At 34.8% G+C, this 27,586-nt stretch overlaps 1 protein-coding gene and 1 long non-coding RNA gene across 3 annotated transcripts; one reads left to right on the top strand and one right to left on the bottom strand.

Moving 5' to 3' along the window:
- LOC131542494 (uncharacterized) lies at positions 1-17,567 on the bottom strand. Its single transcript, XR_009271718.1, has 3 exons — positions 17,459-17,567; positions 3,788-3,850; positions 1-88 (listed from the first exon to the last, which is right to left on the bottom strand). It is a non-coding gene; the product is annotated as an uncharacterized LOC131542494 (long non-coding RNA).
- On the top strand, positions 17,033-22,997 carry dmrt2b (doublesex and mab-3 related transcription factor 2b). Of its 2 annotated transcripts, XM_058779238.1 has the most exons (4): positions 17,033-17,245; positions 17,369-17,719; positions 18,563-18,659; positions 19,986-22,997. In XM_058779238.1, exons 2-4 carry the CDS (start codon positions 17,414-17,416, stop codon positions 20,678-20,680), a joined length of 1,098 nt encoding a protein of 365 aa, XP_058635221.1. In that variant the 5' UTR covers positions 17,033-17,245; positions 17,369-17,413; the 3' UTR covers positions 20,681-22,997. The 2 variants fall into 2 exon arrangements, with proteins under 2 accessions (XP_058635221.1, XP_058635220.1); XM_058779237.1 differs by having other exon boundaries at positions 17,034-17,719.
- Positions 22,998-27,586: the final 4,589 nt, after the last annotated feature.

Genomic DNA, 27,586 nt, shown 5'->3' with positions numbered 1-27,586 from the left:
TCATTGTGTGACCAGCTCCTGTTACTTATTCCATTCACAGAGGAGGATTTTCTTCAAATAAAGCTTGTCTTTTTATCCTCAGAAATATCTGTAAAACACAAATGAAAATTATTAACCAGCATAAGGATGGGCAAAAAATGATGTAGAGACAAAACAGGACCGGTTAAGTTAAAAAGTAAAAAATTACCCTCAAGACATTCCAAACCCACATGCTGTCATGTTTTCCAGTGGAACAGAAAAATACATATTTTTTTAATTATTCTCACAGATATTCCATATGATATAATAAAAGTATTTGGACTCAGGTTGATGTCATTAATATTAACTTTACTGGTTCTTGTGTGTCTAACAAGTCATTGTCATAATTTTGTCAGGTCTTTTATTCACACAAAACTATTGTATGACTTGAAAAGACTTGAAAAACAGAGCATAATGATTTTTATCCTTTTTTAGCTTGACAGCATGTGGTCACTATCAGCTGTCATTGTATGGAAAAGATCTGTGTGAATATTACTGAAAAAGTTGTCTATGAGTGTGTAGTGAATAACTATTTCAGTGTGTCAGGTAGTACCAGCAGATAACCTTTAGATGGTCTTGAGCATATGCTTCAGTCATTAGTTAGAACTCATATGGGCTTTTATTTTATTGACTAATTCATATGATATGAATACATAGACTCAAAAAGGCATATATTATTGTGGAAAAATATATGCCTTTTTGAGTCTATGTATTATGAGCTAAATGGTTATTGGATACAGTTATGTGTTAAAGGTTACAGGGTTTTTCAGAACGTGTATACTGACCTTCAGATTAGAACAAATCATATCACTTAGTCTATAATCTGCTAATGTGCGCTAACAATGCCAGAAATCCTTGAGATTGTATTTAGAGATCACATAGTTCAAAAAATATTTGACCAGACCTGCGTCACATGCTTTAATTTATAAAGCAACTTTAAATATCTTGTACATTATTTTTTTTGGGGGGGATTTTTTTTTAAAATTTCTGATTCATATTTGTGCTATACTAAGTGAAAACATTTAATTATATATATATATATATATATATATATATATATATGTGACCCTGGACCACAAAACCAGTCTTAAGTCGCTGGGGTATATTTGTAGCAATAGCCAAAAATACATTGTATGGGTCAAAATTATAGATTTTTCTTTTATGCCAAAAATCTTTAGGATATTAAGTAAAGATCATGTTCCATGAAGATATTTTGTAAATTTCTTACCGTAAATGTATCAAAACTTAATTTTTGATTAGTAATATGCATTGCTAAGAACTTCATTTGGACAACTTTAAAGGCGATTTTCTCAATATTTAGATTTTTTTGCACCCTCAGATTCCAGATTTTGAAATAGTTGTATCTCGGCCAAATATTGTCCGATCCTAACAGCAAACATCAACATCAACCATACATTAATGGAAAGCTTATTTATTCAGCTTTCAGATGATGTATAAATCTCAATTTCGAAAAATTGACACTTAAGACTGGTTTTGTCGTCCAGGGTCACACACACACACACACACACATATATATATATATATATATATATATATATATATAAAAATGACAAATTTGACAATATAAGGAACATGTGTTGATTCACACAAATATGTTGATATTAGTAGACTTAAACATGATTTGGCTTAATTTAGGAATCTTTTAAAATAGTAAAGTCAAATTCAAATGTCCCCACAAGCCAGTTTTTGACATGTCTCACTATGACATATTCAAGAATTCGGCCCTCTCAGGTATATGATCCAGGATCATATACCTATATGATCTTACTTGGCAAAATCACGGCGACCCTCAGGTATAGCCAAACTTGTATACACACGTGCACTGAGGTTGGTAAAATAGGCAAACAAAAAGAACTTCTCGCGTGACTTTGGCTTGCTAGTCACATAAGATATGTCTCTGAATGTCATAACATGTGACAAGTATCTGCCCTCAGACATTTATGCCAATCACACACAGACAGACACAAATGCCTTACCACGAATAGAAGCTGGCCTACCTCCAGCAGCACTTGTGTGACAGTGATTTGCTTTGTGTTACAGGCTACAAGCGCCACCATTCCCCTCTGGTATGGCTATAAAAGGTTACGTTTTTTCCGTTTTCGCATTGAAAGTTTTAGAAATACGATTTCATGCCTGAAGAAAACAAACAGGACGTGGCATTTCCATTTGTGAAAAACAAACAAATAAAACCTGAAATGAAGTTCAGTCTCTCAGGGGAAGTGTATTAAAGTGAGAACGTTATATAATGAAGAAATTATTTATTCAGACATTCTACAATAAATCTATGATGAATGACAGGCAGGAAATAAATCGTATCATGGAAAAATATAAAATGATTTGGTTTGAAAAATGAGTAGACCGGAATAGAGCAAAAAATAGTGCGAGACACAAAACCATTTAACTCAAACAGACTTAAAGAATAATTTGATACTCTAGTCAAATATAATAAACATCAGGTGTCTGCCCAGTTACTTTAATACAGGTGCTTTAGGCGTTTAAAATCAATGAACAGCTTCTATAAGCTTTCATTCTAGTCTGAAAACAAAAATGTAATAATAAACAGAGACATCCCCCTCTGTGTACACTTATCTTTCCATTATATGTTTTCATTTACATGTAAATAAAGTTCATTTTAGGGCTTTGCATCCATTATCAAAGCACCACATATGAGCTGTTTTATGATGAATATGTTTGTTTTAATCTGCAAATATCTTTTTCATTATGGGTGAGGTGTGCAGCTTGGAAAAATTCCATGGGCCAGTGATGACAACATCATTAGATATGACAAATTTATTCTAGTCACGACTTTGCATTAAAGAAAATGTTCACCCCGAAGTGAAAACTCTTGTCATCATTACTCACACTCATGTCATTCCAAATCCATAAGTCAAATTTAAGATATTTTTAATGAAACCTGAGAGATTTTTATCCCCCCACTGAAAGTCCAGGTAACCATAACTTAGAAGATCCAAGAAAGGCATTATAAAATTGATCTATATGAATCAAGCAGTTAAATCCAGGTCTTGTGAAGAGATAAAATCAGAGATGAATAGATCTTATATTCTTTTATTCACATTGAAACACTCAATTCATACAGATTTGTTTTACAACGCCTAAGTTTCTCTCGTTTCATTAAAAATATCTTCATTTGTGATTAACCAAAGTGTAATGGGTTTGGAATGAGTAAATGTTGACAGAATTTTCATTTTTGGGTGAACTATTACTTTAATTGTTTTAAAATGAAGTATTTGGACAGACTCATTAAATAATGTTAATGAGAAGCAGGTCATCATTTCAGAATAATATTTTAATTCTAACATCAAAAACTCTTCAATCCCAAGCTGGAAACCATCAAACCAACCAGTAACCATTATCAACCCCAACTCAGTCTGTAAGCTGCCCTCACCATCTGCCCTGCTGGCACTCATTAATGGATCTGCATGAAGAAGTGCTGCAGTGGAATCAGAGTGAAGGAGAGAGCAAGAGCATAATGCAGCCGCAGATGCTGCAGTGAAAAAAGCGGAAGGACCACACGAGACAACTCATCCTCTATGGTATGGCTCTATAATAGCTCACTAATGAGTGTTCTGACTTAGAGTCTCTGAAAAATGAATAAGCCTCCGCCTGTGCCCTTAAACTGCTGCATGCCTAGCCAGCTGAACATAATGAAACCCCTCTCAATGGCATCTGCCATCGTATCATACGTGTGTGAGCGCCGACTGTGAGGATGAGAGTGGAGTTATACTACCTTCATTATGGATGAGGCATTCTCTCACTTCTGAAAAGCTCAGGTTGGGAAGTTTCCAAAAGTCTAGGAAAAAAAGAGTGAGAAGAAAAAGTGGTCAGCATCTGATTCTGATGGTGTGATAAAGACAAAAAGTGTAGAGTGAATAAATAAGAATCCAGATGAACAGTTACACTGCATTATTGAGACAGACTTGCAAAAAAATATATTGTTTATTATTTCCATTTCATTGAACATAATAACTGGCTTGCAGTCCCATTTTTCAATCAAATTCTGAGGCTGATATACAGTAGGACCTATTCACTCAAAGCACATTCTTTGGACTATTTTTAAATTGTTGGTCTATGTAAACATGTTAGACATTTTTTTTTTTGCATCACACTGAATGGAATGGCAACATAACAAAAGATGTATTGCAACAATCGAAGATGTCAACCTATGGCATGTTTATGACACAACTTTAAAAAAAACACAATTTTATATATATATAACACACACACACACACACACACACTATTATTGAAAAGTTTGAGGTCAGTAAGATTTGAAAGAAATTTGAAAGAGATTCATACTTTTATTCAGCAAGGATGAATTAAACTGATTAAAAGTGACAGTAAATACATTTATTAAGCTACAACAGATTTCTAGTTGAAATAAATGCTGTTCAATTGAACCTTCTATTCATCAAACAATCCTTAAAAAAAAGTATCACCACTTCCACAAAAATATTAAGCAACTGTTTTCAAAGCTGATAATAATTAACGTTTTTTAAGCACCAAAAAGGCATATTAGAATGATCACTGAAGCATCATAATTATGACACTGAAGACAGGTGTAATGGCTACTGAAAACTCAAGCCTCGCCATCACAGAAATAAATAACATTTTAAAATATATTAAAGTGTAAATTGTTATTTTAAGTGTAAAAATATATCACAATATTACAGTTTTTACTGTACTTTTGATCAAAGAAATACAGCCTTGGTGAGCATTATAGACTACTTTTTAAAACATTTTTAAAAATCCTACCAGCCCCAATCTTTTGAAAGGTAGTGTTTTTTGTTTTTTTGTCATTTACTTTTGAAAAATATAATTTAGATGATGTACATTGTCTTAAAAATCCCACCTTCTTGGCACTGACGACACACTGGCACTTCCTAAAAACAAATAAAGAGGGAGCTTCAATTACTATCACAGTGAAGGATAGTTTCCCTCAAAGAACACCATCATTTCAGGCCCCTGCATTAGATTGCTTTTGACTGTGATCAATGGGCGCAAGTCAATGACTTTGTCATAGTGGGATGTGATAGGCCTGGGGACATTTATTACCAGTTCCTCCAAATTTTTCACTTCAAAGGAATCACCTTAACTTTTCCATCAAGTCATATCTCATAGAAACTTTCATAGTTCTACACCTCTAGCCCTTTCAAAAACTCCAGCTTTTTATTGGGCAGCTTTTTTATTACTTTCGGGGATGAGATGTCAAAGAACATGAAATGATGTTGCGGGCAACAGCACAATAGCCCCATTTAATGAGACGGAAGAGGAGATTTTCAATTCCAAAAATCGAAAGAAAGTACAGGGCGGCTTTCTAATATCCTCTTGAAGACCAACAAATCTGGTTTTGTGGAAGTGAGAGTGCATCTTTTGATAGACGTTTAACTTCAGACAGACAATTGTGCACCTCCGCCAGTGGGCAGATTGTTCTGCCCCACTTCCCTGGCATTTTCTGAGGACACACAGGCTGGTAGGTGTTGGAGGGCACTTGTGTAGCGTGGAATGTTCAACCTTTTTACTCTGATGGAGACATCAAGCCTCTTAGGCCTGCAAAAGTGGCAGATTCATGTTGCCGACACCATACCAACAGCTCCTGAAGCGCTTTTCACTTTGAAGGACGATGAATCATATGATTCACTTGTGGCCACAAGAAACTGATGTAATCCGACTTGCGCACTACCACAAATTTTAAGGTCAACATGTTTTAATGCACAGCTTTATATAAAACCACATATATCTGCACTGCTTTCAAACCAACAAAGACCAGTTTAATCTCTCAAAGTGTTGATCCAAAACCTCAAGTCTAGGCACTCAAGGTTATGGACATGTATCATAGACACGGTGGCCTGGCCAATCGTGTTATGCTTCTATTCCCTCGGGCTCTCAAAGTGCCAGGTTAGTGCGATGGGGTCCAACTGGTAACGCCATTTCAGTCAGCAAATGTTTCTAAATCCAATTCTCTGTGTCAAGGCCCTTCAGGGACTGGCTGATGAAAAACACATCAACACCAACTCTCTGAAATATGTTTGCCCACAGAGGCTTTCAGCCTGTGTGTTCACACTGCAAGATTTGAATTTGTCCGCGAGCCAATAAAGGAGGAGCTTGTCATTAACATAGCAGGCTAAGGTGTTTCACATTACACTCATTAAGAATTTGAAACCTCTTATGGGCATTTTGCATGTTCCAATATGACATTTAGAGATAAACATGTACTGTGCCAGTCCTCAAGGACATCTATAGCAGCAATGCAAGCATGCATGTGTTTTTGTAGCAGCTGTCAAACTTAGTTTAGCTCATTTTTTGCATGTGCTTTCACCTGCGCTATCATCCTCCACCCGCGTCACATTAACCTCTAGAAACCAGCGAGAATAATGGAGTCGGAGGAATGATGGCGACACAGTGTTATTACAGCTGTCTCTCAATTACTAATAAGGCTCACAGAGCAAGAGATGAGCTTATTAGACAGCCCTGGCCACTCAATTGTGATGCATAGTATATCATCACCAGCCACTTAGTCATGTGACATTAAAAGACTTTGCCGGATTGGTCGGTTCACGGTCCAGCGGCTGCAGGCGACAGTGTGGCACAAATGGAATCTATTAAGTATTCCCAGACAGAGGCGGAGCAGAGCGGTGTGAGAAATACAGTGACTGACAGAGTTTCTAACAAGCAATTAACCGCAGTGACCCGCTGTTGGCAAAACTGTGCTTTTGACTTTGTGTCACACCCATTAGATACTCAAAGATCCACTGTAATAGATCACACTGCCAAGGAAGTCATACAGTCTCTTAGTCTAAATTTATATAAAAGTGATACATGAAGACACAAATTAGCGTTGGATTGAAAATCACACTGGATATACAATTTCTTAGACTGTATTAATTCTCATAATTTTCTGGAATATTCATAAAATGCTCACTATTTGCAGTACCTAAAATGCTATAAATGCTAGAATATATATGTATATGTATATATAAATATATATTTAGACAGTATACAACACTGGTGAAAATAAAAGAAAGGATATAAGCTACAACAGAGATATCAAGAACTTCGCAAGGGAAATGGTTGTATGACCACACAAGCGTGCAGAAAAGAAATACAGAGCTCAGACCTGTCAGACGAATCTGAGTACATCAGAGTGAATATTGTAGGAGGCAAAGGAAAGGGTAGTGAGGCGAATAGAGGAATGTTGAGAGATAGATATAGGGGTTAACGGTTTCTTTTTGTCTGGGAGGTGGTTGAGTAGAATATCTCCCAGCACCTGTATGTGTGAGTTCAAATCGGTTGCAATTGATTTTCAACTAGTGTTTCAAACAGAGCATTGGACTTTTATTCCTTATGTCTAAATATATATTTTTTTCTTTTTCAAATCCTCCAATACAGCTCTGAACATTTTGAATGGTGGCGATTGTTCAGTAAAATAATTCTGTAAATAATAGAGCTCTTCTGTGTCCTTTTATCACTGTAAGATCAGCCTGTAATTGACAGTCAAAGGCATTCTTTGCCCAATAAAGCAGAAAGAAATAGTTACTGGTTTAGAAATAGAAAGTTAGAAAGTTACTTTCTTTTTTTTTAAAAAGGCATGAAAATATTAAATAGAGCAAGAAAATTTAAAGTTGGGAAGTCTGAGATAGAAGATGAACACATAACTGGGAAACATTAAGATTGCTATTGTTTTTTGTATTTTTGAAAGCAATGATGAAGAACTGGTTTAACTTATTCCCTCAAGCTCATGAGATCAGTGGCACTCCTAAAACACAACTTTTGACAAATACATCAAAAACTGAATCCTGTGAACAATTTATTATACATTTCTGAAAGCAAATATGCACTTAGTCAAAGGAAAATATCCTTGATCAAAAAATAAATATAATATCATTTCATCTTCATGATGAAAGAAAATTACAGATGCGATTTGCTCTTTAGATATCAGAAAAGGCCTCTCTTCTGAGGATGAAACCCATGTGACCGTGAGAGGATTTTCTTGTCCTCTCTGTAAAACAAGATTGTCGACGGCTTACACACATTCAAGACCATGTTTAAATTTGTTTCTAGATGGATTCAAAGTCAGAATTAGGCCAAAGGGATGATGTATTCAATTCATTTATGAAAGAAATAACTCTTGGACTCTAAAAAAAACAAAAAAAATAACTTGGACTCTACCTGGTCATGTTGTATTGAGGATTATGCACTACAGATGGCCTCTTTAAATTGCTTCCTTACATCAATAATTTAATAAAAGTGAATTAGATCAATAGTTAAGATACACTACCGTTCAAAAGTCTGGGGTAAACATCTCTGATGCTCATCAAGGCTGCATTTATATGATCAAAAATACCGCAAAAATACAGTAATGTTGTAAAATATTATTAAAATTGACAAATGTTTTGGATATTTCAAATGTAATTTATTCCTGTGACTCCTATTCCAGGCTGAATTGCTGCTCAAGAAACATTATTATTATTAATGTTGAAAACAATCATGCCTCTTAACATTTTTATAGAGACCGTGACGCACTTTGTCAGGATTCTTTGATGAGTACAATTGTTTGATTTTAAATCAAATTAACTTTTCTTACCCCCTACATTCCCAAATTTAGTCAGTGATTATAGGCTACTTAAAACCTGATTTCGTTTATACTTATACTTAAAGACCGGTACCAGTATAGAAAGATAGCAAAGGAGCTGGAAGGACAGAGAAAAAAAAAAACATTCAAAAAGAACCATTAATCTGGAAACGCAGAAGGGGAAGGAGGTGAACTAGGATGGTTCTGAAAAGAAAGGAGATGGTGATTAAAAATCTAAGCAAGGACATAAAGTGAGAGTGACAACTAGAGGAAAGACACAAACTTAGAGAAAAAGAGGGAGGCGAGCCAAACCAGGCAGAGGCAGATGAAGTTTGACAGCTAAGGTGAGGGTAAAAGACACACATGAAAAAGGGCATCACACACATAGTATAGAGACACTGACAAAACCCAAAAACATGACATACAACTGCAAATCTGATATACCTCTACTCTAAAAGTTCACACATGATATGTCATTTATAAAAAGCTCATTACTTGTTAAAACTAAATTTTACCTGTTCTTGTACTCTAACCCAGCAGTTTTAGCCATGGTGATGGAGATCCACACTGTAATTAACCACCACAGTAAATACACTGTGAAGACACAGGTGCAGTACCCCGTCAAAGAAGAGTCTTTGTAGCTTCACCAAAAACAGGGAATGATTATCCAGGGTTAACTGCTGACATTCTCAAACGGCCTGATGGGCACATAGATATACAACTGGGAAAAGGGAACTAGACAGACAAGTCAAAGTCATAAAAGTCAAAAGCTAACCGTAGCTCCCTGCTTTATTCAAATGGAGAAATGACTTTTACTCAGTGTCAAAACAAGCTCCTCTGCATTTTGGAAGGCTTTGATCTTGATATTAAAATATATAGAGAACACTGGAAAGTCTGAAAAATGTCACAAGGGAATGTTGGAGGTCTTTAAAAAAAAAATTCTGCTTATAAAGATTTAACTTCATTCTCTCAGCCAGCAGACTGAAAGCTCCTGTCTCAAAGATGAACCTCATTCATTTATATAAATGATTTGACCTTTTGCTTTTTGCTAATCCACTCTGGACCTGTCTGGACTCTTATAAAGGAGGTATCTATCAATCTTCATTCACACCCACTCGGTTCAAGCCTATCTTGTTTATCTTTAATTTACCTAGTTAGCGGGAAAACGTGAGCATTCATAAACAGGTGGGCTGGGTTGGCGTGGTGCGACGGGACTGATGTTAATTACAGCAGCTGGCACAAGCACTTCTATTGACTTCCACCCATGCATTACACTTTCTTTCAAGGTTAGGTGCGCATGTGGAGAATATGAAGAACTGTGATTAGATTGTGAATTACTCACAAAGGGTTTAACTGGTAGTAAAATAAAGAAAAGAAATGCACATTAGCATGCTTTTAAAATAGCATGTATTATGGAAATAACACTTCAAAAGAATATACTTTAAATGTGAATTAAATGCAATGTTTTCAGAAAATTAATTGCATGATATGTACCATAGAAATATGAATGTAATATAAATATATGAATATAATATACAATGAAAATGCATTTATCGTTTAAAATTTATAATTATATTAAATGCAATTAGTTGAACTTAAGAGTGTTTTTGACCTACTTAAGTAGGACTGAAGTACATCTTTATATGTAATTTCATAATAACTTCTGGGGTCTTTGAAATATGGTTAAAATGGTAGCACTTTATTTTACAGTTCTGTTCCTCGTGTACATACTATGTACTTATTATAATAATTACAATAGGTAATAACCCTGAACCTACCCCTAAACCTAACCCTACCCCATGTAGTTGTCTTATATTACCGGTACTTTCTTAGGTAGACAAGTACATGTAAGTGCATATATTGTAAAATAAAGTGCAACCGTTAAAGCATACTGCCAAATATTTATAGTAAACTAAAATATACTTTATTGCCCAATTGTAATGTTTAAGATGCAATTTAGTATAAAATACTTTCATTTTAAATGTCATATCAAATAATATACTTGTGTTAAAATTATACTAAAAAATTTGACATGTGCTGTAAGCATGACAAAACATAAATATTTTAAATGTATTTTTTAAAGAAAACTTTTCTTTTGACATTATTACAAAGTGCACTTTTTAAAAGTGGTATTAAGAAAGTGGTGTTAAGAAATGGTCATGAAAGCGTACTCTCTTCAAGGTCACTTAAAGTAATAGTCCACCCAAAAATGAAAATTCTGATCATTTACTCACTCTCAAGTTGTTCCAAACCTGTATGAATTTCTTTATTCTGCTGAACACAAAAGAAGATATTATGAAGAATGTTGGTTACCAAATAGTTACTGGCCCCCATTGACTTCCATTCATTCATTCATTCATTCATTCATTTTTCCATAATGTGGAAGTCAATGGGGACCAGCAGCGGTTTCTGGGTAAACTGCCCTTTAAGTAGCCTTTTATTTAATAATTTAATATTATATCATTTGCAAGTCAATGTTATTTTTAATACTTTTAAGACTTGAGTACACTACAAGTGCACTTTCAATACAATTAAGCACACTTCTTTTTCAGTAGGGTATAGGCTTCTCCATTTGTAAAACAGAACTGCTTCTTCACTGTATAATGCAGTGCACTGAGTTTTACAGAGGACCAACAACAGCATGTGGAAGTGTGTGGGGGAGAAGTTAATTTGATTCATGAGTAGCTTTAATGGGAAAAATACAGAAGCATGAGAGCATTTATAATGTACCAACAGAGAGTGTTCTCCCTTGGTTCTGAACAGCTGTCAACTGTACTCAGTGATACTGTATGTTCATCTCCAGTAAACATACTATTTTAAGGCTGAAAATATTAATTGACATAATAATAATAATTAACTTATAAGAAACTTTCATCATTTACTCAACCTCATGTCATTTCAAACTTGTATGAAGTCTTCTGTACAGCAACACAAGCGGTTTGGAACCACTGGCATTTCATGATATTCATCGAGGGGAATTTCAAGCTTCATAAAAGATGCATAAAAGTGGTACATAAGATCCACTGAATTAAATTCCAAGTCTTCCAATGTCATACGATAGAATTGTGTGAGAAACAGGACCAAATTGAAATCATTTCTTAAGGCTGTGACAAACAACGACTACCGGAAGTCATTCATTTCCAATTGAGAATCGTGCAGACTCAGAGTTTTTTTTTTTTTTTTTTTGCGATACACCTGGTACATATATTCATTCATTCATTCATCACACCATTACATGGATGTCCAAAATGCAGTGCCACAGTTCCTGAATAAATCTAGGATGGGTATTGTGAAACGATTCAATGAAAGATCTGATTCAAAAGAATTATTAATTCACAAAACCGAGAACGCTCCTGCTTATGAACTCTGTTGAACTATCACTGAATAATGACTTACGTTTTGGTCTGTTTTTTTACACAAACCTATTGTATGGCTTCAGAAGATTTGAAATGCAGCATAAGATTTATTAACAACTGTAATGCTTCTGCCTCAGTCTCAGTCCTGTAACTGCATGGAAAACAGCAACCAATAGCCTAGGCTACAGTTCATGATGTCTCCTTTTGTGTTCCATGGAAGAAAGATAAATCATACGTATTTGGACATGAGTCTGAGTAAATAATGACAAAACATCCATGGAAGAAAGATAAATCATACATAAATCATACGTATTTGGACATGAGTCTGAGTAAATAATGACAAATTTCAGAGAAAACATGAGGAACACAACAGGAAAGAGAGAGACACTATCAATTATCATAATTGTTCTATCTAGCAACCGGTCCCCAGTGTTTATGTTTAGCATGTGTCTTGATAAAATGCATAAATAGTAATTAATTTGCCAATTTTCTGCACTGTCTGTGCAGCTTCAAAATTATTTCAAGAAAGCTGGAAAATACCACAACAAATATGTTGCTAAAATCAGTCCCTGTAATATTTAATTTGAGTTTTTAATGTGTACAGTGTTAATTATATTTACTTCTTTTCTTGCTGTTGTTTTGTTTGTGTCTGGTATGAAAAAGCTATATTAAAGCTGTTTAATATTTCTCCCCAGTGCTGATTCTTTTGAATAATCATGCAATGCAAAACACTCACATATTCCTTGCTGTCAGACTGGCTGTGAAAATAGGGGAGGAGTTTCAGGCTTTAGTGCTCTGTCTTTGTTTAATTCTCAGACAGTCGCTTCCATTTGCTCAGCTTGTATAACGACGTAAAAGAGAACTCAAGAACTACTGAGAACCTGTGTTTGTCTGTGTTTTGTGATTTTGAGGTTGCTGTTGTAATGCAAAGTCAGGAGAGAATTGGTACAATTTAAGATGAATTTGTCATAAATGAATTCAATGGATGCTCCCTAGAAAGAAATGGAGCACAAAAGAAGAAGAGAGCAGAAGTACACCACAAACACAGACAGAAGTGATAGTGTGACAAAAAAAGACAGACCAACAGATCACAAAGACAAAAGATAGACTCTGTGTGAAGAATCCTTCACCAAGGCAGTCGAGGACACCTCTGCATTTGCATTTCGCTTTTTACATTTAGCAGATCTCATTAACCTGTGCTGAAACTGGCAGAAATTCATACGCCTTCTGACACATGAAGAAGCCGTACCCATACGCTTTTCATCATATGCTCATCCTCTTTGTTTTCAGGTCTTATACATCGACGGTGGTTGCGATAGTGAGAGATGGTGAAATGTATCTTGTGAGATGACAGACTCAGCTGGAAGAGCTATAATTACATGGAGTTGCCTCCATTTGTGGGGGTTACATGTGGTGAGCATATACAGTACTTAACCGGCAAAGAGCGTAGTAACAAAATATGCTGATATTATATGCAGAAATAATGTGATGTTATGCCTGTTCTTTTAGAGAGGCTGCGGCATATAGGGAAATAGGGCGAATACAGACTAACTAAAGTGTGACACTTACATTTTGTATTTAATATTTTCCTTTTTCTCTGTATAATGTAGTAAGGAACTTTTTAATCTTTCACACAATACCGCAGCATCATATTTTAAAACAAGACTAATTATAAACTCAGAAAGTGTACCACTACACAGTTTTAGGCATTTTGATCATTTATAATTGGTCTTGTTTTAGAATATGATGCTTGCTGTGGCATCCTATATTTACTGTAAAAATGGCAGCTGTGGTTGCCAGAACTTTACTTTTTTTTAAAAAAAAATAGAGTAGCAACATTTTATTATTATTTTCATTATTTTTCTCATTTGTTTTTTTATTATTATAATATATGGACAAACACCTACAAAACGCCGTAAAATCACATGATCAATCAAAGTTCATTACAAGTAGCTTTTCCACAAGTTGAGGTAAATACTAAAATATAGAAGGTGCATGGTGTCATACACACACACACACACACACACACACACAAACATAACACAACGTAACACAAACACACATGACACTAAAATGATACAATAAACATTCACTTAATATCATAAGATGTAACATAATAATATACATAACTGATAAGAAAAAAACTAGTTAGAAATAGTTATTTCAATGAAAGTACATCATGTGAGAACTCTTGTTTTTATTTTTTTTTTTCTTTAATTTACAAGATGACTCGTTCTTTTCACATCCTAAAATTGTACATTTAACAGTATTTAACTGTAAAATCACATGTAACATCTCAACAGGTTTATTACAGAGTTTAACCATATAGAGTAAGTGAAAATACAATTAACCAGTTAACAGGTTTTTACAGTAGCATTTTTACAGTCTTTCTCTTTAAAAATTACAATCATTTTTTTTTTTCTGGATTCATTCATTTCTGCTAAAGGAAAAACATAACCGAACATTGACCCCTAGAAAGTTTTAAACCCTTGAAGACCTTTTCCCACCAACTTCTCCTGTCATGACATCTTAGCATAAAGCTTAAGCCCTGTGGATGTTGTTGAGCAGAAAAACAGAGTGAGAGAAGAAAAGAAATGTAAAAATAAGCAAAATAAATGGATCAAACAACAACAGTGCATGTCAACTCAAATTGACTTCGTCGGCTAAGGATTCTCTTCAGGTCATTAAACATTTCATCAGGCGGCGTGGAGAGCATGTGAACCTTGCCACCAAACACACGTTTCCAAGTTCTTCACAGGCTCCAGATTTGCCCTCTACTAAAAGGCTTCACATGTACCCATGCCAGACAGATCTGTATGCAGCCTCTTCATTTTGATGCTGTTGGGTTTGACCAACTGGAGGGATGACTAACTAAGATCTGTTCCCATCTGGTGGCCTCCTAGTCATAGGCCCAGTTTGGACGTGGACTACGTTTTTCTATAAACAATGTTTCTCATATTAAAGGAATAGTTCACATAAAAATGAACATTTCCTGAAAATCAACTCACCCTCAGGAAATCCAAGATGTAGATGAGTTTGTTTCTTCATCAGAACAGATTTAGAGAAATTTATCATTACATCACTTGTTCACCAATGGATCCTCTGCAGTGAATGGGTGCCGTCAGAATGAGAGTTCAAACAGCTGATAAAAACATCACAGACATCAACACGATACTAGACCATCAATTAATATCTTGTGAAGCGAAAAGCTGTGTGTTTGTAATAAACTTATTCATCATTATTATGTTTGTAACTTTAAACTTTAATTAGTGGCATTTATTTTTATTTTCAGTGCATGTTAGCAAAGATCAAACAAGATGCAGGTGTTTTTGTGAAGATGATTCAATTTCAGAATGATGTTGCACATAATTTAATTCATGAGATGACAACTGAACTGGCAGATTAGAAAGATATCTAGAGAAAAAAAATGAAAAAGAACATCTGAAACTCCCAAGGTGCTGGTGCACACTCCAGTCAAAATGCATATGCAAAGTGCATATTATACAATTATAAAATATTAATGTCATCTTTAAACAGAATAAGACATCATCTTGCCACTATGATCTGACACATTGATTTTAATCATGACATAAAAGCTTCAATTAATTTGCTCTAAGCTGTCAATGAAGCAGAAAACTGTAACATCTTAATATTGTTGACAGGTTTAGAGGCCTCTAGGGATGTCTTGTCTACTGTATATAGGTGCAGTATTATACAGAATTTGAGCTAGGGAATATTAATATTAATAATAGCTTTTAAAGTGTGTGGGTGTTTTTTCAGTTGCTGTATGTCATTATGAATTGCTGATTTGTTGAAGATCAGAATTACTATAGTGAATATCATTTAAGACCTAAATAAAAATGATATACACAAACAACTAAGCCATTTACAAAATATTTCATTAATTTCAGTAATGTGAATACTAACAATATGCAAAAGACAGTATATATTTTATTCAAAGTGTGGTTACTTGTATATGGCAGAGGGGGGCACCCAAGGTAACAATATTAAATGCCCAGCAGGTCCTGATAATACAAAGATCATCCACATGGGGGCGTCACAGAGGTCAATATCACTGTCCCCTCAGAGCAGCAAAACCACAAAGTGATGAGATGAGTGCACATAATGTGCCTTTTCATCTCAAAACCATAAACTAGGTGTTAGAGACTCTGGGTAACTCTGGTTGACTGTATAAGAGAAGAGTAAAATATTGCTTAAATATTTGGTAACAGGATAACAAAATAACATTGGTTACAGGATTTGTGGGTTATTGCACACTGCTGCACATTATACTGTTAATATTCTCGGCTGAGTAAATGTTAAGAGTCCTACATTTGATTGCAGTGCATTTTAGTGGATTTTCAAAAGCATTGCTCGAGGGAGGACAAAAACACTCAATTGTAGAGTGGGACTAAATGCTATTTAATTAAGTAAATAATATGTGCTTTTGCTTTGAGGAAATTAATATTAACCATGACACCAACGTTAAATGACCAATAAAATATTATTAATTCTTTAAAATAATTAATTATATTCTAGCATTTTGGTCTTGTATTTTTAACACTGAATATTTACATTCAATAATGCAGCAACAATATCTTTCACAATGTTCTCTGAACAATAGTTTAACAATAATTTAATAAAATAATAATAAAAAAGGGCACAATGACAATTAAAGCAGTATTTGGACCGTGATTCTTTATTATTAATATTGAGGTGTTATTAAATAATTATGCTAAATTACGAACTGCACAGTGGAATTATCCACTTGTTCGCTTATATATTTAGGCTACTATAGAGAGGATAAAAAAGTCTCACTAGGGAACAATCCCAAAATAATTAAACTTTTTGACACTTTAAAAATGAGGAAAAAATAATGAAAGAGGCGCAATGACACAAAGTTATGTACGTACTGTAATTTCTCCTTTAAAACCACAACGAATGAAAAGCATTTTTTAGACTATTTCAAAGGAAAACTTATTGCACCTCACTGACTGAGGAAACAACTGAGAATAAAAAAGAATTCATGTAAGTAGGTTACAAAGCTTTTGTCTTGTGTTAATAAAGGTGACAGCTCAGAGTAACAGGAGCAGATAGGAGGAGTTTGCGTTGCATCATCATTAACCGCGTGACGTTGTCAATAACGCTCAACGAGGAAAGTTAAATATTGAGAAGTGGGTAAGGTTAGCTGAAACTTAGTAACTATGAGGTCAATCACAGCTTCATTCCGACAGTAGCTATATATCCACTGGCAAGCCAGGTGAGAGGCGCCTTCCAGGAAACAGCCAGATTCACTAGCACAGCTGAATGGCTTATAATTTCAAAACTCTTGCCTGTATTTTCCACTAAGGCTTTTCTTTGCTTGCGCATTGGAACATATCAGGTTTGCATATGATGAGCAGCGTCGGTTCATGAGAACTGCTTATAAATGTCCACAAAAGCGGATAGAGACCCACAGGTAGATGTGACCCACCTAGACTCCCGCAAAGCAGAATGGGCTGAAGACGTTGACGGACGGGAGGTGATGAGGACGGATGAAGCTCCAGCGCCTCGCAGGCTCAGCCGCAGCCCGAAGTGCGCTCGCTGCAGGAATCACGGCGTCGTGTCGCGCCTCAAGGGCCACAAGCGCCTGTGTCGCTGGCGTGACTGTCAGTGCGCGAACTGTCTGCTGGTCGTAGAGAGACAGAGAGTGATGGCAGCGCAAGTCGCCCTCCGGAGACAGCAGGCCACAGAGGTTGGTTGACTGAGCAGGGTAGTTTAAAGCTTTCTGTGTGCTCTGGTGGAACTAAAAATGGTGTTATTTGCAATCAAAGTGACAAAAGTTTTGAGCACGTGTGTAGGCTACTTTCTTGTAGCAGACTTGAACTGCAAAATATATGTACTGCAAATGATATACAGTACAGTATTTGAATTTGAATTTTAGTTTTTTTTTATATAATATTTGTTAGAACTATATTAAAACTATATTTAAATGTAAAGTTTGCAGTTCAAGCCTGCCACAATTATTAATGAAATCAGATTAGAAAGATGTTTACATTTATATATTAGAGCAAAATCATGTTACAGCAAACAAAAATGTGACTGTTTCATAATTAGTACCCTTAAAAGTACTGTGGCAGTACCATGGTACAGTAATCTATCAGATGGTAATAACATGGTGCTTTTATATATAAACAATACTGATTGCTACAATATTCATGTATCTTGGTATTTAAAAAGTACGATGCACTACAATGGTACATCCACTTAGTTCCCTTGGAATTAATATATTTCTATAAACAAACCAAAAAAAAATGCTTTACACAACAGTCATTTTCAAAACATATCATTGTCATAATTAATGTTTTGCTATTATTTCTGACAATGATAAACATCTTCATCATAAAATTGCTGAGAGCAAACAAAATAAATTAATTGCGTTTTTAAGTAGCCTAAGCTGTGCAAGGCATTCACTAGATATTGTTAAGAAAAAGGGCACCCTTTACAACAAACAAGACATCCACTGGTGTCTTTTGTAGCGTAAGTATCTTTTATCTATCACATAAATTTATGCTGAGTTGTGCGTTCTCTTTGACAGGGTAAAAAAGGTCAAAAAAACACCTCTGTTCTCAGACGTACTGCTTACCAGCGCTACACGAGGGCACCTAGTCTCCTGGCAAAGAGTATTCTAGAGGGTAAGCCTTAATTAACGCACATCTCATTAACACAATTGCACCCTGAAAGGCGACATCGGGAGAAACTGGATTAGTTCACCCGTTATGCTACGGAACCCTCTGTCGGGAATAAATCTGTTTATGTTTATGTAAGGTAATTAAAATTATGCAAATGGATAGAGGAATTACAAAAAATTGGCTCATATGACTGCTTTGGAGTTTGATTTTCCCTGATGTGTTTCTTGCTGTGTCAACATTAAGGTCAAACTGATTTAACTGTTATCATAAATTTGAATATGCTTAATTTGTTTATATTCCATTAGAATATTTAAAACGGTTATACTTTTATGAGTTCCACATGGAGTCTAAGAAATGTATTTTTTAATTGTTATGAAATTAGGTGAAAATGATTTGTACACCTAATTTTACAGAAATGCATTTTAAGAAGTGGTGCTCAAATGTGGGTCATGACCTAAAAATGATCCACATATCTGTTTTGATACGATCATGGTCAGCAGGAAAAACCATTGACAGATGTAAATAAAAAAAATGTAGCTAACCATGTAATCATAGTTAGGACTGCAAAATATCTTGTAAATTTTTGGAAGAGATGACAAAGCACTTTTAATGCTTTCCATTTGTTGTTGACATCAAAAGCTTTGCTTTGGGGGGAAAAGTGACAACAAAGACATTTATAATGTGACAAAATATTTAGTAACACTTTATTTTAAGGTGTCCTTGTTACACGTTACATGTACTTACTTTTGTAATAACAATTAATTATGCATAATTACATGCAAGTAACCCTAACGCTAATCCTAACCATATAGTAAGTACATGTAGTTATTTAATATTACTCAGTACTTAAATGTATAATTACACTGTAACAAGGACACCTTAAAATAAAGTGTAACCAAAGATTTATATTTCAAATAAATGTTTCTTGAAAAAAATTTTCTTGACCAATCAGAATGATTTCTGAAGGATCATGTGACACTGAAGATTAAAAAACTTCAGCTTTGCCATCATATACAATACATGCATTATATTCAATACATTACATTTGAAAACAATTATTTTAAATTGTAGTAATATTTCACTGTGTTACTGTTTTATGTACTTCTGAACAAATGCAGCCTTAGTGAGCATAAAAGCATAAATCTTACTGACCCAAATTTTGAACGATGGTAGTAGTCTGTACTTGACTACTTGAATTCAAAGTATCTTCATTTATGGTTCCTGAAACTGTTTATTCTAATAGACTCTTTGAATATTTTTACATATAAATGTGACTTGATTATGAACAAGAAAAATCCACTATTTTAATACTCCTTCATCATGCTGTAGGCTACAGGCCACCTGTGTTAGAGGACTGGCCAAAGAGACTGCACCAACCCCCAGTCAGTGTTCGTATGAGGAAAAGGAGAGCGTTTGCAGATAAAGAGCTGGAGACTGTGATGCTTGAAAGAGAGCTGAGGCAAAGAGAGATGGAAGAGTTGCCTGCACTACTCCTCCAGGCTGTGGTGCCGTCCGCTCCCTCTCCGTATTTTTTCCCGCTGTCAGACACAATCATGCCCACGTACATGCCTGTGTCCAAAAGCGGCCCTTCTTTGACTGACTGTGATCTCCCTCACCATCAACACGCGCTTAAATCCAAGGCTCTAGACACACTGACAGACAGTGTCTCTCTAAGGGTGTGTGAGAACTGGGACGTTTTCAATTCGATTCGGCCTCCACCTCGCTGTTACAGCACAAGCCCAGGTGTCAACATGGTTAAAAACATACCGGACAGCGGGTTTTCTGATATGTCTGTCAAACCAAAAAGTTTAGTTGTTGACACCATGTCAAAGCAAGACATTCCTCCCTCACCGAATATGGCAGACGTGCTGGTACAAGCTAAATCGCCCCACAAGCGCTGCAGGTCATTGGGACATGAGGCCTGTGTTCACATGGACCGAATGGAGGGCGCAAATAAAGACCCCATCAAAAAAGCTGTGACACGGCCATTACCTTTTTCTGTAGAGGCATTGCTCATGAGATAAAAATATTTTTGTAACACTTTACAATAGGGTTCAGTTTGTTAGCATAATGTATTACATTAATTTACATTACATTAACAGCCAATGTAATTTTTTACACTGTTTATTAATGTTGTTTATTGTTAATATCTACATACACTAATACATTTTTAACAAGTTAGATATTGACATTACCTACTGCGTTATGAATTAACAATGAACAGCATATTTATAAAGTAACATGAATACAGATTATGAAATGCTGTTAAAAAGCAAACTTTTTGGTAAAGTGTGACCTTTTCAATTTATATTTGATCTAGATTTGCAGTAGCATTTACAGCTGAGCTTATTTTCAAACATAATTAATGTAATTTCAAGCAAGCAGAGGAAATAATCAAACACAATCAAGTAGTGCTGAGAAATACGATTTATTTTACTGAATCTGTTCACTTGAACCATTCATGTAAATTAACCTTTTCTTAAATAGTTAACCTGTTCATTTGTCCTTGTGCACTAGTGTTTGTGTTCATTACATTTCCTATTCAGTTATATAAATACGATGTTTATAGTTTTATTATTTTCAATTAATGTTTTTAGGTTTAAGGAATCAAAAGATTCAAGTTGTTGGGATGAATCAAAGAGTTTAACCCTTAACTACTTAAAACGGACTAGCTTGTAGCTTGGCATGCAAGTTTTTAATGAAGCTTCGCCAACACTGCACTGAAAAGTTAAATAATCAGTAACCTTCCTGTTTAATAAACTACTTTTGATTAGAATACTTTTGATTCATTTCTAACTAAAGTTGTTCAAATGATGTTTTTATAATCCTGTTTAAATCAATTATATGAAATTGTTAAATACACAGTATGGAATATACATGCATCTTACTAACCTTTATACTTTATCAATATATGAATTTTTGTTTTCTGTTCAAAAAACATTGTGATGTGTCTTTCTTGTACATGTAAATAGCCATGACTAACCCTATTTTTTAAATTATTCGTATTTTTAAACTCCAAATATGAAAGTCTGATGTAAACGCATAGGTAGCTAAGGATCAAATGAAAGAGTGGTGGAAAAAAGATTAGTTTCTGTCTCTCTTCCTTTAATGTGAATTAATGATGTAGTTCATACAGTGGTTGGATTGAAGTGATGCCTGGTTCATCTGTGTATTTAAGCTACAGGCTCCCACAAAGGTGCTTTGAACTGTTTCTGCGGTGTTCATAAAATATTTTTAATTTTAAAGAAAACTAACGATGAAAAGGGCTCTCAGACAGGAACCAACTCAAAGTGTAAAACTAAACGGATGAGGAGAAAGACACATGTGCCTGAGGGTCCAGACGCAAGAAACCATTCTAATATGAGCTCAGGAGGACAAAATATTCACTATGTTTTTCTGCTTTTTCTTTTTACATCTTAATCAGGAAGTTCATAAAAGTCTTATTCCTGTCAGTACTGTGTGTTCAAGTGAATGTGTTGGCTTAGCAACATTGTGCAATATATTTGGGAGTGTATCGCTGTCCTGTAGACTGGTTTAGACAATGTATATCCTCTCTTTTCTATCTTTTCTTTATTTTCCATTTCAGTTTTTGAGATATGGAAGCCTGATAGTTTTGACATCTCTGGACCATGTGGCGTCAACATGTGTGATGGCATCATGCCCTCCTCTGTGTCTGTCTCTATATCTCAGCACATCTGCCAGTGCAGATAGGGGCTTTACGTTAGGAGTCTTCCTGAGAGGGGAATCTGAGGCCTCTTGTGGTCCACTTAAAAAAACATGCAAGAAGAGTGCAGAAGAACATTAGTGTTTTTAAATGATAATCACGATCTATATCGAAATCCTCAGTTACTTGAGATCATAATAGTTGTGAAGAGTGCTTCCAAACAATGGGATACTAATCTTTTTTGTTACAAAATATATTTACTTTAAGAATTTAAAATGTAGTTTCGTTGCTTAGTATATACACAAAATACAAAGAAGAAGTCTTTGAAAGAAGTCTCTTTGCTCAACAAAGCTACATTTATTAGAGAAAAATGCACTAAAACAGTAATATTGTGATTTTTAAAATGCAATTTTACTAAATTTTTATATATTTAAAAACAATTTATTATGCTGAATTTTCAGAAGACATTATTTCAGTCTTCAGTGTCACTCACGTAATCCTTTAGAAATTGTTCTAATATGCTGATTTGGTGCTTAAGAAGCATTTTTATTATTATCAACATTACTATTTTTGTGAAAACCCTGATAATTTTTTTCAGGATTATTTTGATGAATAGAAAGAAATCTTTTGTAACATTAGAAATATCTTTACTCTTACTAAAAATCTATTTAATGCATCCTTGCTGTATAGTTTCATTAATAAAAAAATTAATTAAAAAACTATTTCTGACCCCAATTTTTGAATTGTCTTTTATACTTTAAGCATAAGTATAGGAGCTAGGATACAGCATTTGTCTGAATTAGAATGCAATTTAATTTTAATAACAAATAACTAAATATAGAAGAGTGCGGATTTTAATATATATAATGTAACACTACATGAAGTATGTATGCATTCCACTCTCATCATGAAATAAACAACAATGTCTATGCCCAAATCTGGGGTGTATGCACATGCACAGGAATACACCCCAGCTACATGAACTTCTGGGCATGGCATTATAAAAGGGGAATGCATATTTCATGTAGCGCTGCTAGCATGCAAGCATACTACATTACAGTTTACCAGTGGGCAAAATTGTTATTCTAAGGCAGCACCCCTGAACCCCTTTCATTGTAGGTTTATTTATTCTCACAGTCTGCTCTAGCATGAAGTCACCCTAACTTGTTTGTGTAATCGAGATATCAGCATATTCTTTCTCCTGACATGGTATATCGACAACATTTAGTATCAAGGTCCAAGGGGGTTGCTTTGATCCTAGTGCCAGCTCCCAACTCAAGCAGAATTTGCCAGATTGAGACCCTGCGCTTGGCATGTATAACCCTGAAAAACCCCTGCATACTACACTGCTCTTGGGTTACACGGCTCCCCGCTTCCTCCAAACAGGGGGTTTCTCTTTCAGAGTGGGTGGGCTGGCCCTCAGCCGGTCACCTGCTGCGTCCAATAAAAAACTCTCTTGTGTCATGTGTCTTTGGCCTTGGGATAAACAGACAGTTTCCACAAGGCACAAAACTTTACAGTCTTGATTTCCAAGTAAGTCTTTGTTGTGGGTAACTATGAAGAATCTAATATATATTCTCTCGATTTCTCTATAAAATATCAGGTAAGACTTTGTTTCCAGCATGGAGGAATCTGCAAAACTACCTAAGCTGTTTCGAAGTACATCTCAGCTTGGGATATGCATTTAATAATACACAAAATACTGAATATTTCAAGCCGTTCCAGCTTGTGAAAATCTATTTTGCTTTTTCTTTGCGGTTACAAATGCAGAAGTAACAGATTTTCGAGAGGATCTTTTTACACTATTCTGACTGTTTAGCTGAAAACAGAATATCAGATCGAGGATCATTTGCAGAATAAGCGATCTGCCAGCAATATGATACAAACTGATTTATTAACAAGAAAATCTGAGCTCTCTTACAATCAAAATGTTGTCTCTGTAAATTCAAAAACCAATCTCTCAGCACATATATATATATATATATATATGTTCAGACATGCCTTTTTTCAGAGCACAACTGTGGGATTGAAATTTTACACACTTAAAACATTACTGCTGGGTGAAAAGGGTCCCTCCACTTCCATCATAGGAGTCAGTTTTTTCTTGTCCCCTAAACTGAGGCTCTCGTTTTGTGGCATTCAGCTGGAGCCAACGCAGAACCTGTGCTGACTGCAGCAGCTGTGTAGCTATACTGTTACATTATCCTGGGCCGCCCAGTTCCTAAAATCCACCTTTCCAATTCAACACAAAGCACAGTCTTGAATGCTAAACTGCCAGAGCCATTACTCTGCATGATTCGAAATGCTCTGTCCATTAGCCTCCATTCAAACTCTCCCAACTCTTCAGGTTAAAACAATTTGTCATTCATTGAAAAATGTGGAATAAGCAGAAATTAGAAGAAATTAGAAATTCAAATTAACCACTGGAAGACATTGAAAAATAATTATGGAGCTAATATTGGGTAAATGTTTGGTGACAAATCACTGCACCATTGTCTATGTACTTCATTAATTCTTCTACTGGAACCAGTCCAAAGAATAGTTAAAAGAAAGCTGCTCAAAATGTTACCAAATAATTTTTTTATTTAAAGTTTTCTTAAAAAAAAAAAAACACAAATCAATACTGTAGCATTAAAACAACATTAGATGAATAGAAATGAATGTTTTTATTATTATTTACTTAAGTCATTCTCAACTCAAACACAAAGGGTGAATTCTTAAGTTTTCCTGGCCTCTCTGTTCCATACGATGGAAAACAATTAGGAATGGGTTTGTGAAACTATTATAAAAGTGGTCCAACAAACATGATATGGTGCTATTTTTCGTTTTGATTCTAGATGTCATTCACTTTCATTAAATGAAAAAGAGCTGCCAGGATTTTGACCTAAAACTATAAAGTCATACCTAATTTTGCAATTGTGGAAGTTTGTTTAAATGTGCCAGACTTCTGATTTATTAACAACTATAGTTAAATAACTAGAAGAATAACAAGGTGCATTCATGATTATGATAATAAATTAAAATAATACAATAACAATTGCCTATTTGAACTTAACTACTCCTCAAATTAACATGGTGCTTTTTAAGGCTACATTGATGCAATCAATTGAATTGGTATAACATTATTTCTGAAAATATATTCATTATTTCATTTCATTTTTTTTATTTATTTTTTTTTATTATGCTTTCTTATTCATGTTGATTGTTTCAAAGATTTATGGTCTATTCTAGGCTCACAAATAGCGAAGTGTCCATGTGCCGGTTAAGTGTTTTAGCAGATAACTTATATCCCAGTCTCAACTGCCCTCCTTCAAGTATACACTTGCATCGACACCTTGGGAGTTTAATGCAGTAGGTAGTAATAAACAGATGAAAACAACCGTAATCCCAACACTGTGAAACCATTAACATGGTATTTACCTTCCTTATTTCTGGATGGCCTTTAAGTATATAACCTAAACCACTGGACGGCCATAATACCCCAGAACCCAGGAAAGCCAATCCACCCATGTGTATTATGTGGTCACTGCACCATAAAAATGGCATTCAGAAGTATTGGCACCCACTTATACATGATTAATTGCACCAGCATCGGACTCCGGTGGAGGAGAGGAAGGGTTATCTACACATAAGCCTTTACTGATGATGCTGGGTAAAAACGTGGGCAGCAGAAGGATGTGGGAGGTTGAGAAATGACAGTGGCTTGGCACAAAGAAAGAGTGAGAAAACCAAGAGGCAGTTAGAGGAAAGAACGTACATGTGGAGAGAGAGACAGCGCAAGAAAGGCAGCAAGAGACAGACTGAGAAGGCAACAGATGGATAGACAGACAGTGAGTGAGAGCTGTGTTGAGTTGGCAGAATGAAGGAGCGGAGAGATGGTGTGATAAAGCAGAGAAACCCTGTATTCACTGCAGCTGTACAGATGGCTCACCTGCCAAGAACAACACTATGTTTAAGGGCTATTTATTCTAACTGGATTACTATTACAGATACCACAATCCATGCTGTGAATTCTGAGAGTAACGGAAACCACAGGGTGGATTAAGGGATACGATTCATTCTAATAGTTTTGTATATATATTGCAATCTTATATGGCAATGTTTGGTGTTTACGGCATATAGTTATGGAATCCAATTAGACAGTCAGACATTTTTTCTCTAAACGTTTATTTATAAACTCATCAAAAGAGAAAATGTTAAACCAACAAGTCAGACCAAATAAATGTAATGCAGATATATAGAATCTTGTATGTTAAAGGCACTACATTACATTAACAGGTTTGTGCATAAAGTATTAATCATAATTAATATAGGCCCTCTCTATAATATAATCTGTAAAGTATACAGTTGCATAAAAAAAATAATAATGAAACAAAAAATGGCATTGCTTGATTGTAATGAAAGGATCATTACAATCAAGCAATTCATTTTTATTTATTTAATTATTTCTTATTTTTTACCTGTTTCTGGCATGGTTGCTCTATGAAACTGTGGATTTGTAATGGGAATTACGGTTTAGTTTATACATATAAAAATCTCTAATGTTACTTTGAGTTTATTAAGTGAATCAAATGTTGATTCAGTAACCGCTCAAAGTCAAACCAATTTTATAAGAATGGTTTGTTCATAAACAAGCACAAAAAAGAAACGGTTCATATTTCAATTTCTTACCATTATTTCGCATCTTTTTATTCCACCACGTTCGATTCAAACTGCAAGCTCACAACGCCGGTGAATTGTTTCTTTTGTGTTGCGCAGTAACTATTACTAACTAGTTACAGTAATAATATTACTTTTTGCAGTAACTAGTGGTGTAATTAATTACTAATAAAATCTTAGTAATAATATTACAGTTACCATCCATAAAACAGCTAGTTACTTTCTGTCAGTGATAAACATGACAGCAAAAGATAACAATAAAATTACTATAAAAATTACTGTGAAAATTAATGAATTAATAAAGCTATAGGGAATAAAGCTATTGGCTATACCAAACTTTCACATACTGATAGTAAGTAAAGTTTACATGTGGCCTGAAGAACAACAGCATTTACACATATCACTCCAAATAATATTTAGGCCTAAATTTAAGGTTTATGTATTTGAACTACATACAACATTTCTAACCATCTGGATTACACAGTTTTAACCTAAATAAACACACTTGTTATGTGATGCGTAGCTACATAAATGAAACAGGTAAGATTTCTGTAATAGTAATAAACTGAATGTGTGTTAAATATACAATAACAAGGTTTATATCGAT

This window comes from Onychostoma macrolepis, chromosome 06, assembly GCF_012432095.1.
Source record: "Onychostoma macrolepis isolate SWU-2019 chromosome 06, ASM1243209v1, whole genome shotgun sequence".
NCBI classification, from domain to species: domain Eukaryota; kingdom Metazoa; phylum Chordata; class Actinopteri; order Cypriniformes; family Cyprinidae; genus Onychostoma; species Onychostoma macrolepis.
Note: the sequence above shows the minus strand (reverse complement) of the source record. Positions and strands in the feature narration are given on the sequence as shown.

Coding starts and splice junctions, on each gene's coding strand:
- dmrt2b (XM_058779238.1), top strand. CDS start 17,414: ATGTCCACAAAAGCGGATAGAGACCCACAGGTAGATGTGACCCACCTA. Junction 17,720..18,562: donor GGAGACAGCAGGCCACAGAG/GTTGGTTGACTG, acceptor TCTCTTTGACAG/GGTAAAAAAGGTCAAAAAAA. Junction 18,660..19,985: donor GGCAAAGAGTATTCTAGAGG/GTAAGCCTTAAT, acceptor ATCATGCTGTAG/GCTACAGGCCACCTGTGTTA.